We start from the raw sequence: 14,886 nt of genomic DNA, 5'->3' as shown, positions 1-14,886 counted from the left end.
ATAATTTCAAGCTTTCAAAAATGTTTGATTTCTGTTTTACATGATGTGAAAAAATTATTACATTGTCATAATTGTGTCATGACAGTCAGTTTATCCTTCATGATATGTTAATAACAAATAAAAATGCTACCACTTTACTTGAGGTCACAGAATATCTTCATTACATTGTCATGATTGTGTTATGACAGTCAGTGTATCCTTCATGATATGTTAATGACAAATAAAAATGCTACCACTTTACTTGAGGTCACAGAATATCTTCATTACATTGTCATGATTGTGTCATGACAGTCGGTTTATCCTTCATGATATGTTAATGACAAATAAAAATGCTACCACTTTACTTGAGGTCACAGAATATCTTCATTACATTGTCATGATTGTGTTATGACAGTCAGTGTATCCTTCATGATATGTTAATGACAAATAAAAATGCTACCACTTTACTTGAGGTCAGAGAATTTCTTCATTACGCTGTCATAATGGTGTCATGACAGTCAGTTTTGGGTATCCTGTCCACATCCTGTCAAACAACAATGACCAAGTGCTAGATTTGTTCTGTAACCTTGCACATCTAATTAATAATCATTATGTCAACTAAACAGAAAATATTTCATTAATGTCAAGTTGTCATGACAAGGCCCTTTTCTGGTAATGTCACTTTGAGTAATGTCAAGTTGTCATAATAAGGACATCCCAAACAAATTTAATGTCAAGTTGTCATGACAAAGACGACTTCTGGTTATGTCACCTTGATTAATGTCAAGGTGTCATAATCAAGACAACCAAAATAATGTCAACTTGTCATTACAAAAACGAATGACACTTAATGACAACAGTCATAAATGTTTAATGACATTGACTTAATGTTTATGACACGTTTATGACTGTGACATGACACTGTTATGACATTGTCATGTCACTCTTATGACGGTACCTTCAAGTAAAGTGTTACCGAATTATTTTATACAACTGCCGATATGATTTTTTTTTTCCTAATTGCGGGCTGCAACAGTGCACTTACTGTTGAAGTGTTCACACTACACACAACCGTTTTTTTTTTTCATATGTGATAATGATATTTATGATGGCACACGTGAGAGTGTGGTCTCTCTGATAACAACCGAAGAGCTGCATCCACTGCTGACACTACTAAATATAGCCTAAATATAAATATAAAAATATAAACTAAATATAAGCCTTTTGTTTGTTTCTTTGTTTCATTCCTGCCGCAGTAGCGCCACTTCACTATTTAAGTTCTTTTTACGTTTGGAGTCTGGTGCTCCCTCCCAGATTTTCATTTGAGCATTTCAACTTTCTTTCTCACTTCACCTTCTCTGCTCAGTGCCTGTGGGTTCTGTGTGCACACGGCCCTGCAGTCTCATGCCCTTTTACGGGCATTGATGGGGCCGTTACCTATGCTAATCCTATGTTAATTAGACTCACCTGGCACACGCCCTCAACTTACGAGGAGTTGGCATTCATCAAGTAGGAACACAGCTGCGAACAATTCTGAGGCTTACGAACGCGTTGATGAATCTGACGTAGGGTTTTCTTAAGGAACCTCTTAAGAACAACTTAAGAAAGAATCTAAGAAGGTTCTTAAGAAGATATTGGTGAATGAGGCCCAATGCCTTTAGGGGCTGTGAAACTTGTGGGATGATCTCCAGTCTCCTTCAATAAACATTTCCTATGATTTCAAATATTGGACACAGCTAAAATATTCAGGAAAAACTGTCCAAGGCAATTAAAGTAAAATGCTTACAAAAACATAAATAGCCCCTTTGCATCCCTCTGCTTGTTGGGTAAGAGGCCTTGCCAGCTTCTTGTGTTATATAAATGGTTTTCACTGTGGGAAATCATTTGGATGGTTTGTAGATGGATTAACTGGAAAGTGGAGAGGTTTTTGGAAGACCTCTGAAGTGGGGTGTTTCCAGCTGGGACAGAGAAAGAGCAGATCCCAGTGCCTGTGCCCCTGGGGTGATGGTTAGCTGGAAATGGGTGTCAGACAGCACCAGATGGCATGCAATAGGAAACGTTTGACACATTGGCAGGCCTATAGCCAGGCCATATGTGAGTGTAGCAGTCCATATCCCGAGAGTTAGAGTTCAAGGTAAAATAGTTCAACTACCAAATTTGAAAAAGTGATTCAGCTGGTATTTTTGGCTCACTGAACATTTTTTACTGTTCAAATGAAGAAAACGTTCAAAGCCTACTTTGACTTAGATCCACTCCAATGCAACATGTTCAGGTGTTTGCTTCTCCCTCAGGTGTGCCTGCTAAGCGCAACGAGCTGTACTATGAGTGCTGCAAGGAGCCGTACCCTGATGTAACCTTTACGGTCACCATGCGCCGCAGGACTCTTTATTATGGACTCAATCTGCTTATTCCATGTGTGCTGATCTCTGGCCTGGCCCTGCTGGTTTTCCTCCTGCCTGCCGACTCTGGGGAGAAGATTTCTCTGGGTGAGAGGAAGCTGCACAAACACACTTATTCTTTGTTGATTGTGTCTCTGTATTGATTGATATTGCAGATGCATTGGCGTATGCTGCCTGATTACTAACAGAAAATTGAATATTACATAAATGATGAATAGATGAATGATATAGTAGATCAGTTATAGGCAAAATAATCAGTTCCACTAATTAGTTTTTCCATCATGCACACTGGCTTTTACACAATACAATTTTATTTTAGATGATGACATAATTAAAATATATATGAGGGATATGTATCGAGTCTGTTAATTTACATTTTGTACTTATGTCAAAAAAATATAACTATTGGCCGATTTGTAGTTATCAAACCTTTTAAACATCATAAAAAGTCCAGTATTAATTTGGCAATTTGACAAAATGAGCACTGAAATTACTTAGTATCATTTAAAAATGTGAAATTGATATATATAATTAAAGGGACAACGAGGAGTTTCTGTTCGGTTATAAAAAAGTCTCACGTTAATGTGGATGAATCTCCGCTACCCACACTTGTTAATGGGCCCATTTTCGATAAATATATCGTTCTGTCTCTATCGTTATTTTGTTATTATTAGTGGTGGCAGAAATGCTGGTCGAGCCGACCAGCGTTTCCTTTGTGGCAAGTCATCAGAATAACGCAGGCGAATCGCCGTTTATGGTCGGAACTACGACGGTAACTGAACCTCTTTGAACCTCTGACTTTAATTATTGATGAATGAAAACATGAGTCCGGTCAAAGAATTTTACGGTGCGCGTGGAGGCTCATTAATGTAGTGTGAAAACGCTTCGCTTTTCCAAAACTCCTCGTTGTCCCTTTAAGACAAGAAAGGAAAGAAATATTCTTTATATAGTGAATCTATATCTAAAAAAAAAAAATCTAAACTTGAAATTAGTTTTCAAACACCAGGAGCTTTATACAAAAAAACTTGTCTGAAGGGGTTCAAGCTAATATACAGTCACAACTGTATAATGTATGTTTCTAATGTATAAACACATTAAAAAACGCTCCTACATGTGTGCATGCATATTTGTCTAAAACATGCCTTCATGATTCATATAAACCTATGCCAAATCACCTTGGAATAATTGAATTTCAAAATAAGAGGGTCACCTCTACATCCATGTTGGAATTCAATCAGTGCCACTGACTTTTGATAAATCACCAAGTGTGGATGAGCAGCCACCAGTTACAAAGTCAGTGTTGGAGAAATTTCTGGAATCTACCTTGGATATATACGTATGTATCAGACGAGGAGGCAGCTGACAAATGGTTGTAGTCATGGGAACATAACTGATTACATACATAAGTAATTACAGGAATAATTTCACACACCAGTGACCCCGATCACATCATTATCTACGTATATGCTCATGTTCTCTGTCTCTCTCTGTGTCTCTCTCGATCTCCGCCTCAAGGCATCACTGTGCTGCTCTCGCTAACTGTCTTCATGCTCCTGGTAGCAGAGATCATGCCCGCCACGTCCGACTCTGTTCCTCTCATTGGTAGGTTATATTTATATGTCTGTGTGAGTATATGCAACATTGGCAAGTCATGCAGATGCAGAATTTCCAGACAGACATGCATTATTGAACAGAAGCAACACCTCACCTGCGTTTCCATATTTGTTTTTTCTCTTTGGAAAAAGTCAAGTTAAAATGAAAGTAATATCAATGAACTTTATTAACACAGAGACATTACTGACAAGTTTACAGTAACTAAACTGTCCTTCTAAATATTTCTTGCACCCACAGCAGTAATATACAAAGTAAAACATGTATTAATTATTGAGTGTTTTCAATGTATGCAATTTTATACATTATATTTATACTTTATAAATACTGAAGGTCTCCTTGGAAACTAATATATAAAAACTGAGCTTTGGGTCCGCTTCCACTTTGGACTGAGTAGCCTGAGGGTGTCCATACATTATTCTCACTACCTCTGAATGGTGGATGGAGTAAATTGGGTGGCCAGAGCTAAAGCTGTCAGCAACATTAATAGAATGTGAAATGTCTGATTCTCCAGTGGGGAGGCAGGGAAGGAAAAGGTGCATAGCAGAGGTCACAATGGATGAAGAGTTCAAGCCAGAGGGGAAAGGATGACTAACCTTTGGGGGTAAAGTTCTCAGATAGAAAGACTTTGTGGGAACAGATGAAGAAGCAAACATACATTATATCCCACATAAAATTATAAATTACTGTTTATTGTTATGTATATCTTGGAAGCTTGTTTTTTTTTCTCCTTTCTTTTCTTTTAAGGTGACACGCTAGCCATTTTGAATGTATTCATAAGCCCATTTGGGCTGGGCACAAAAAATGTGCATGGCACTCAAATAAAACAAATCAATCAATCCATATAAAGAGGGTTATCTCTTGTCAGGGAGAACTCACAAAAGCACAAAAGGAATAAATGAACTCACAGGCTTTATATCTGTTGTCCTGTTTGTTTTGTGTTACATCACTCCCAATAGGTCATAGTGAAATATCAAGTGTACATTATATTAGTTCATCAATGTGGGAAGTGTTGGGTCATGCTGAACATGGCCACTATTAGCCCTTACAGAGAGGCTTGATATTTTTCATTGTTTATTTCCCGTGACCTGAACTTGAGGCCAACTGGGACACTTTTATGAGGCTTGTTAAAATGACTCATGACCCTTTACAACACAGCAGCTGAATATGAATGTGAGTTACCGTAGCTGCTTCAACTCTACTGTAAATATATAAAGCAAGTGATCAACACTGCTGCTCGAATCAAACCACATGTCTTTTATCATAAGCACCTAAGCACCTAATCACCAAATATACTCCACAGTTCATTTAAACCCATCTTATCTGGTTCAAGACCATGTGGCTCAGGTCTTTTTTTTTTTTTTTTAGTTATTTCAGCCTCGAACAACGACCTGATTTTTAACTGAAGGTCTCACAATTATATTTTGAATTATTATACATATCTGCAGACAGCCTTCTTCTAATGCTGTGTCCATAAAGACAGCCAAAGTCATTAGTGGTTGACCATAAAGCAGTCAGGACACAGCCAATGTCCTTCCAAATCTCATAAACACATCCTTTAACACCATTCTCAATGTGCTGCCTCTTATTTCTTCTCCCATCTCTTCCCCCATATCTTTGTTTTATTATCCTCTGTCCCACCTCTCCTCTAACCTTCTTCTCTTGGTTTTTGCATCCTCCCTCTTTCCGCCCACCTTTATCCAAGACCTGACAAAGTCTCTCACAGTCTCTGACCTCATGAGGCGACATTAAGTTTGACTTTGGAGCTTCAGGGACTGTACTCATGTTCAGCTGTTGGCTTTTCTTTGTTTACGGCCATTTCCAAACAAAAGACAGGGGGCAGGCCTTTAGATATACCTTGTGTGTGTGTCTGTGTTTGTTCATGCTGGGAGAGAGCAGAGTGTTCATTTGGTGCTCCCCCTCCCATGTGGGCGAAACCCCCCCCCCAAACCAGCACTAATCTCAGTCTCCTCTACTGTTTTTTGGTTTGTTTACCCCTTTTCTCTGTTTTGTCACAACTTCTGTACAGATTTGTATTTCCCCTGTTTGAGTTCAAGTGTGCATCCTTTCCCCATGGCGATGTAACTTATTGCACAGATTGATCAGACTTGCTTTCCTTTCATGCTCCAGTGTGAAATCAACCTATTTTTTGTACTTAATACAAGCTTCGTTTTACCTGGTAGTACATGTTAATTAAAAGTGACCACAGGGTAGCTCAGGCAGACTGAAAAGAGAAAGGTCTTCAACAAGTAATAAAATACTTGACCTTATTTGTGAGTGAATATAAAACTAATAGTATGTTGATTGTTTTTTTTGCGTGTGTGTACATGGCAGCCCAGTACTTTGCCAGCACCATGATGATTGTGGGAATGTCTGTGGTGGTGACTGTCATTGTGCTGCAGTTTCACCATCATGACCCTCAGGGAGGAAAGATGCCAAAGTGGGTGAGTAACTTGATACAGGTTTAATCTGATATACAGTAGTGTAGATAACACAAGAGTCTGTTTGTAAAAGTACCTGATCTGATCTGATACTCTCTCTCCTTTCAGGTCCGCGTGGTTCTGTTGAACTGGTGTGCCTGGTTTCTCCGTATGAAACAACCCGGAGATGAGCGCAAGCGGTCCGGATACAAGTACCGCCATGGCTCCCAGCACCACTCCAGCACCAGCTCCATAGAAATGGGCACAGTACCGAGCCTCTCCGTGCCCCTCTCACAGACATCCTGCCCCCCGTGCCCCACAGGTACCTCCAATGGTTCCATGAGCCTCTACTTCGGTAGCTACCACCCTATAGAGAGCCCACACTGCCCACCCTCTAGCGACTCCGGGGTAGCGTTAGGCGGTCGTGCGAGCGATGAGGCTGAGCCACCTGGAGGAGTTGGTGGTAGCGTTGGAGGCCTGGGGATGGGAGTGGGCATCCCCCCACCAGAGATCCAGCGCATCCTGGAGGAGGTGTCGTACATAGCCCAGCGGTTCCGGGACCAGGACGAGGCTGAGGCCATCTGCAGCGAGTGGAAGTTTGCGGCGGCGGTGGTGGACCGACTGTGCCTGGTGGCCTTCTCCTTATTCTCCATCATTTGCACCTTCACCATTCTCATGTCAGCACCCAACTTCATAGAGGCTGTTTCTAAGGACTTCACATAGCTGGTTGCAGCAGCAGCAGCAGCAGCAGCAGAGAGGGAAGGAAGAATGTGCAAAATAAAGAAGAGGATGAAATAAGAGAGTGCAGTGCTGTATGTGGTCCCTAACCTACAGTCTGAACATCCCATTGGACAGGAGGTGAGCCACACAGTGTTTTAAGAGAAAAACTGAAAAACCTCCAAAAAGTATAGTGAAGAAGTAGAGTCTTGCAGTTCTGCCAAACTGCTGAATCATGTATTCATTTGAACCACTGATGATTGGCAAGCGAGTAATTACACAGACATCACTATGTTTCCTGAGCAAATTCCAAATTAAGAAAAGAATCATGAATTGATCGCCCCTTTCTGTTTTGATGTCAATGACAAATTGTTCATATCTAGAAGAGGAAAAGTTGTTAGTCACGCAGATGAAACAGCGGAAGCACCTTGGGCGACTAGAAGCAAAAGGTTGGGAATCACTGGCGAAGTAGAGCAGTGCACTGTATAGATTTTCTTTTCTACACTGAGTTAGATATCAATAAGGAAAATGTGGTTGTCTTTAAATATCATCGTTGTATCTGCACCAGTCATTAAAAGTAACTGCTTAATTTTCTGCACAGTGACACATTGCAGCACCGCAGTCCACCTCACTGCCTCTTCTCTAGTTCATTTCAGCCAGTTCAACTGTTGTTGTCCTGTATGTACAAATCCACACATGCACATGTATAAATATCACCTCAGTCTGAGCTCATACACCGACTGTTCACTTTACGAACTCTTGATAATGGAGTCGCAGACTTCTTTTCTGATGATGTACCATCCCTGTAACGATGTTAGGTTAGATACTGAAATGAGATGTTTCACTGTGAATTTTAGTGTTTGTTTTTTGTTTGTTTGTTTTCACTTCAGCGTAGCACTGGACACAACCTCACTGCTTTGACACTTGTGTACAGTCGTTTTCTTTATCTATCAGTATAAAATGTTCATTTAGGATCACTGTTCACTTTAAGCCAGTAGTCAACAGTTCGGGACAGTGTGTGAAACATCCATATTGTATTAAAAAGTACCATGTTGACTGGTATCCACTGGTGTTGACTGGTAAGAAAAGGTGCACAGGTGTCTTTCTAAAGTACAGTCAAATACTTCATATTAAACTGTAGAGTGCGTCTTTTAACCAGGTGGCCAAACACTCATCTCATTCTTTTATCTTTAGGAAAAAGGTCAAGTAGTTGCAATAGTTATGAAAAAAGAGGTTGTTTAGCTGCTGTAATAAAAGTACTCACACTCATGAACCCCTAAAAGATGAACTGGAATCTGGACTTAATGCTCTTGACTGTATACAAGTGGTCATAGAGGATGAAGAGCGATGTGACTGTTGTGAACTTCGGACACCACAGACAGTGGAAAAGAGACTTGACCGCAAGGACAAAACCTCTCAACTCCACCTGCCACCGTATCACTGGAGAACATACTGTAGATTTATAAAAGGCCCTAGTGTGAATAAGTTGTGCCTGTGTTTCGTAGAGGGAGTCGAGTGACTGATTCATACAACAAAGCTTTTAATGTGTTAAGTTCTTCCTCCACCTCTCAGCCACCTCTTTGTTGTAGCTACAGTTATTGGTATCTTTTTTCTCTTTCTCTGTCATTCCAAGTGTCAATTTTTGGCTCTATGTTAATAAAAGTCTATTTATTCTCTGTATAACAGGCTCTGGGGCATGCTTGGTCAGTCTAGTATAATGATATCCAAAATCAAAATAACAGTAAATGTAACTTACTGGAATGATTTCAGTAGTTTAAACACTGTTAAACTCCATCCACAAGTTACAAGTTCAGTGAGTGCACGCTGCTTTACTGTGAGCTGCCAGTTTGGAAGAAAACAGATCAGCCAGATGTCTTCCCTGCAAAATTTTAAAGCTTGATTAATGAGGATAATACAATGGAAACTGGAATAAACAGTTTTAAATGGCTGCGACTTGGTTGTATTAATAGCAAAAGAGTGGCATATTTAATAAGAACATCAATTAAAACAATGCCAGGATCCTCACTGATGATTAGGAAGATTAGTGAGACATTACGACATCTGGTGTTTTTGTCTCCAGCTTTTATCACTTTGAAATATTCACAGTATTCTAATGGGCAAGGGTGTGTTAACTATGACACAAAGGCAAAAAGAAAGTAATAAATTCAGCATCAACTGTGAATCTTCGCAATTTTTGTACATTTCAAGCGTCGGCATCAGGGCAATACACGCACAGTGTTCTCAATTTTGCATAAAATGTGCAGATTCCATTTGTTTCAGTAACAGTCTTAGGTTTTCCTCAGTAGTGTAGAAGATGGTTCTTGTGCTCAGATAAGGACGGGAAATAAAAAAATTGAATGGGAGCAGAAATCAAATAGAAATCTGAGCTGAAATAGGCCAAAAAAACAAAACAAAACAAACAAAAAAAACATGCAAACAAAAAAATATGGGGCATGTTTTCCATCTGTGGTCTAGGAAATATGTTCTGTTTTTGTTTTTTTTGTGCAACCAACAAAGGCTTCCTCTCTACTTTCAATTGTTTGATGTTTTGTGGATGAACTCCAATCAATGAGACTGGGTCCTCATTTCAGGCAGAGTGGTTGGTACATTTATTTTTTAATAGATAAAGTTTTATTTTAGTAAGTCTGAACACTCAAGGACTATCAAAATCCTTTCCAATCAGCTGTGTCCTTGGACAAATCTTTTTTGTTCTGAATTAAATCAGGAAAAGGTTTTTAAATGAGTGTAGAACCTCTTCCAGAAAGCCCATTACTTTGGCATCAGCTAAATGTATAATATTTCACAGAATTAAACCATAGACTGTAAAAAGAATGGACGTAGCGTCCGTGACGTCACCCATTGGTTTTGGGGAGTCGTTTTTGTGACTCAAATATGGCGGCCTGAACAGCGCCATGTTGGATTGGCCGGCCGAGAACCCGCCCACTGGCCTCGAAGCAGCTGTCCACGGAGCTGCTCAGACCTGTCACTCAACGTTTCCGCGCCCTGATTGGCCAGAATTTTAACCTAATAACAGTAAAACTGTAGAGTTAAAAAAAAATTCACCCCCCTCAGAGTGTGTGCGGGGGTAGAAACTATCGATTGAGACGAAAAAACGTTCTGACACCAGGCTTTTAACATGTTTACTGAGGATGTAAAGTCGGCGATTTTAACATGGGGGTCTATGGGGAATGCTCCCTTCTGACACCAGCCCCCAGAGGAATTCGAGGGGATTGCAGTTTTTTTGAACGCGGAAGTGAGCTTCACTTCTCAGACCGACAACTGCCCCCTTGAATTAAACTTTATTTAACATCTGCTTGTTCAAGGTTTATGTGACAAGAAGGCTTTGAAATATATGAGTTATAGTTACAGTGAACAAATAAGCAGTTTTACTTTATAGGAAATAATTTATTGAGAAATTAAAAACTAAAATAAACATTTTTGTTTTAGAGGCCATGAAATATACCTGCAAGACCATCACTTCTACAACTTTAAAAACCTAAAAAATGATCAAAGTCATATTTAAAGCAGAAGTAAGCGATCCGGTCGTTTTGGCTAACTTTCTGTCAGCCGATGGAGTTAGCTCCTCTCTCTCCTCATTGGATAAAGGTTGTAGGATACAAGGAAAGTTTTCTCCTCGGCTTACAGCAGAGCAGAGTGACTGACAGACCCGTGTTTCGGACCAAACACTCTATATAAGTGATTGCTGTTGGAAGATATAATTATTTAAGACTTATATTAACACAAATTTTCCGCTTACTTCTGCTTTAATCTTCCTAGAAAAAAAAAAAAAGTTTGGTGTATTTGATTTATCTGAACATTAGATACTTTACTGAGGTAGATGGACTTCACACTGGGGACTGTCTAATCCGGATACACTGTTTATTACTGATAAATGTGATGTCTAAAACTGTAGATAAACTCTGTATGTGTAACACACAGGGACACTAAAGTGCTGAGTTATGCCTCCTACAGTGTCGGTATTCTAATCATTTATTAAAGGGGCATGGGAATAAAAATGAGTGAAACAGTCCATGATGGAGGCAGATGGAAGTACTGTAGCTCGTGGGCGGAGGAGTACTCAGCACTTGGAATAAGCTTTTTAAAAAATGATTTACCAGTAGATCTATGAAACATCAAATTCTATGATTGCACTTTGGTTGGCAGTTATGGCAATTGTGATTTGGACTGATCACACTGTAAATAGAAGAACAGCTGCAGTTATGCAACAGTATCCTTAATGCAATTGCCCCATTAAACTGCGACGCCACTGAGAATTCAAAAAGTGGAACAAGGAGGCTGTGTTAACTATTCTGTGATTTTCATGGCCTAGACATGTAAGTGCTGTTTATGGGATCTGTCCTTTTACAGTGAAGGTAAATGCTCTGCAATGTATGACTACACTTTTAGAGTAATGTTACATTTTGGTGATTAATCTACCCCAAAGAGCAAAGAAGTCAACAAAGACGAACAGTAAATATTATATTGTAATTCCCTACCCTTATTCATTCAGATGACTAATGTAAAATACTTCAAAAGCATTTATGGATAGAATACATCTAAGGGTTTAGGGCAACAATCAGTCAGTGGGCCACACATTAAGAATATTACATAACTGAGGATAAAACTGAGAATCCCTGCAACAAGGCTCATAGGGGATAGAGAGAGACTGAGCTCTGGCAATCCATATGGTGATCTCTCTCTCTTTCTATGTGTGTGTGTGTGTACTAAAGTGGGAAAACATGCAGCTTCTCTATACAGTGTGTTAAAGGTTAATCCTCTCTCTCTATTTCTGCCAGACAGACCCTCCTCTATTTTGTTCTGCTTACCCTAAAGGTTTGGGAGCGAGAGTGGTTTGTTTGTGTGTGTCTATTCACTGAAGATTATTAGAGCCAAAGAAATATACACACACCACTCTGAAAAAGCTAGAGTTAGAATCCTAGTTTGGATCAGGATGTTTATTTTTAACTACACATGGTAATATACAATCACATAATCAATCACTTTAATTAGTGTCATCATTAATGGGATAAAACACGGTGAAAGAACAGCAGTGACGTCTCAGTCGACATGAACAACAACCATCACTGGAGGCAGGAAGAGTCAAGGATGACCCAAACCGCCCAGCTCCAGCCACAACCTGAAATCAAACAGGAGCGCACCCAAACACACAGCAGGCGAACTCAACTCCCACTGGTGGTGTGACGTCTAACTGCTCTTACCTTACTTTACTCTGGTGAGACTGAATCACTGCGAGTAACTGCTCCGAGCTAAGTCTGACAAAATTATCAGGGCAATGATGTCATATGAGGAAATGAGGTAAGAAAAATACAAACTGCAACACACAAAGTGTTGCCTCTGTTTGTCTTTTTTTTGGGATACTTTACAACATGTTATTTGTTGTATATCACAAGAAAAAGTAGAATCTGGATAGAATATTATTTACAGTACACTGTATGTATGTGTGTGTGTATGTGTGTGTGACAGAGGGCAGAGCAATGCACTGGACCGTGTGAATATAAAATAACACCAACTGTACAGACAGATGAAGGAAACAGCAGCCTACAATTAGAAAAAAAAATGTTAATGAAGATTAACGATGATGACGATAATGATTAATCTCTAAATTTGCAGGTGGTCTAGTTTTGGATAGATGAACAGTAAATAAATCTAGTTGAATGTCAAACTTGTTTGTGAAAGCCTTTATTTTCTAGTCAATATAAAAAACAGCTGCAGCGAAAAGTGAAGGTCTGGATGGTGTTAAGAATGTAAGAGCACGTACTGGGTTGATTTTGTACAGCTGTAGCAAACCTGCAAAAACTATTTGTAGATAGTGAAAACTCTTCCAATTCCATTTTAAACTAGTAAATACCAAAGGATTTGGAAAATATGTAGAAAACACTCACCACGTCGCGCAGTGTAATTACAAAATCTGTTCATCCTTATGTCCCTCCGAGGTCGTCTGGCGTGAGAGCATAATGGTGATGAGGAAACAGTGAGTACATGACTAAAATGCAATACAGTCTAAATACTGCATGTGAAACAAAAGTCATATCAGACAGCATAGTTTATTTTATTTTATTTTTTTATTACTTTATTTTGATTACCTTCCTACATGGTCTAATTTGACCCCATCGGAGCTTTGTGAACACAAACACAAACAAAATGCACTATTGCCACAAACTATTATAGATACAGAAAGATTTTTGAAGATAGTTGCTAAAATGATAGAAATTAATGCTGGAGGCAAATGTTTTTTTTTTCTTTATTTATGCTCCTGTAAACACATGCAAATGGTTTCTGTCCTGAAAGGGTTTCCTGTGGTCTCCAGAACTTTGTATCTCCTCCCCTCACTCTTCCGTATATCTATGTCTATTACTATGTCTAACATTATGAAAATGAGATGAAATGAAACAGTCTTTGGAAAGATAAACTGTTAGAGCAGATGTGTTTAGCCCAGTCTCATCAACGTGGCCTGGTATAGGTTACATAGCAAACCCCTGCTGAGGAAAGACATCTCAGCTGCCAGAATTTGCAGTTCATCTTAAAATGCTTCAAATATTCATCCAGACCTTCAGCATCGAGGGGCTTCTGAGATGACAACATGTAAACAAGTGTTGTTGATGTTTTTATGTCAGGCTGTGGATGTGGAACCTGGGAGGGCAACATGGAAGGTGCAAGACTGGTGGTTGGGGTGCCTCACACTTTAGCAAAACTTCTGCCGCGTGCCGTACGCACACCCATATAAACACAAACATGCTTGTACGGCATCAGCATAAACACATTTACACACGCTGTGCTCAGCGGGGACCAAAGCAAGACCAGATTGCATGTTCAGAGCGTGCCAAACGGTCAGGCTGCTGAGCTCAGCATGCTGCTGATGTACACTTCACAGGGAATCAAAAAGTTATGAACCAAAACACAGACGCTTTTCTTTTGGTTTTGTTTTTTTTTATTTCTTGTATTTTTCTTCTCCGAATACTAGATTGAAATCTAATCTGTAATGGTTAATAATGCAACAATAGTAGATTATATACTGTGGGTAATTTATTTTGAAACCCAAACCACAAATAAGTCAAGGGGGCTATAGGCCAGAGTGAGGAAAGGGCAGGAAAGTAATGAATTCAATAAAAAAAGTTATGGGTTGAGGCGCAATCTTATTACCATCCAATATGGCGCTGTCGACCTCTGCCTGCTGAACTGCTGGCCCAGCATTATTAGTTAAAAGAAAAATGAAGCTTTCACCGTGTGTATGTGTGCACATGTGTGTATGTGTGACCAATGGATTGTGGGTGGGTCGTATTGCTTCTTCAAAAATGCACAGAGACACATCAGCTCTGCAGCCTCTCTTCACATTTTCTCATTTCAGGCCCAATCAATCCACCACTCCCACAATCCCCCTGGGGAGTTGGGAGTTGAGAAGCAGCCCTGCTGGACGCTACTGCCACACCAGATGATCATCTTTCCCCTCCTTGCCCTGCATGTTGCCAGGCCACCTGTCTGCTGCTCCTCATGGTCCAAACAGTCTCTCACCTTCAAACACACCCTTACTTACTCTACTTTCTTTCTACTGTGCTCTCGCTTAACTTATCCACTTTGTTTTCTGTTATTGTGCTCCGTCCTCCTGTCGCGGCTGTGTTGTCACGTTTTAGTAATTCATTAAGGCATTATTTAATTAATTCTGTCACGACACTTTCATTACTGTAATAAGCTCTGATTCATTTCAGTGGGTGGTGGAAAAAGGAGTTGGGGGGTGCGGTGGG

General features: G+C 39.8%; 1 protein-coding gene across 1 annotated transcript in view; it reads left to right on the top strand.

Annotated features, from left to right (window-relative positions):
* The window catches only part of LOC146979708 (neuronal acetylcholine receptor subunit alpha-7-like), a 37,862-nt gene extending 30,159 nt beyond the window's left edge, over positions 1-7,703 (top strand). The window contains exons 6-9 of the mRNA XM_085789701.1: positions 2,271-2,465; positions 3,894-3,980; positions 6,324-6,433; positions 6,539-7,703. Coding sequence (XP_085645827.1) covers positions 2,271-2,465; positions 3,894-3,980; positions 6,324-6,433; positions 6,539-7,132 — 986 coding nt within the window. The 3' untranslated portion in view covers positions 7,133-7,703. The remainder of the gene's footprint in view (positions 1-2,270; positions 2,466-3,893; positions 3,981-6,323; positions 6,434-6,538) is intronic.
* Positions 7,704-14,886: the final 7,183 nt, after the last annotated feature.

This window comes from Trachurus japonicus, chromosome 10, assembly GCF_045865225.1.
Source record: "Trachurus japonicus isolate A0001 chromosome 10, Traja_1.0".
NCBI lineage: Eukaryota > Metazoa > Chordata > Actinopteri > Carangiformes > Carangidae > Trachurus > Trachurus japonicus.
This window is presented reverse-complemented; position numbering and strand designations above follow the sequence as displayed.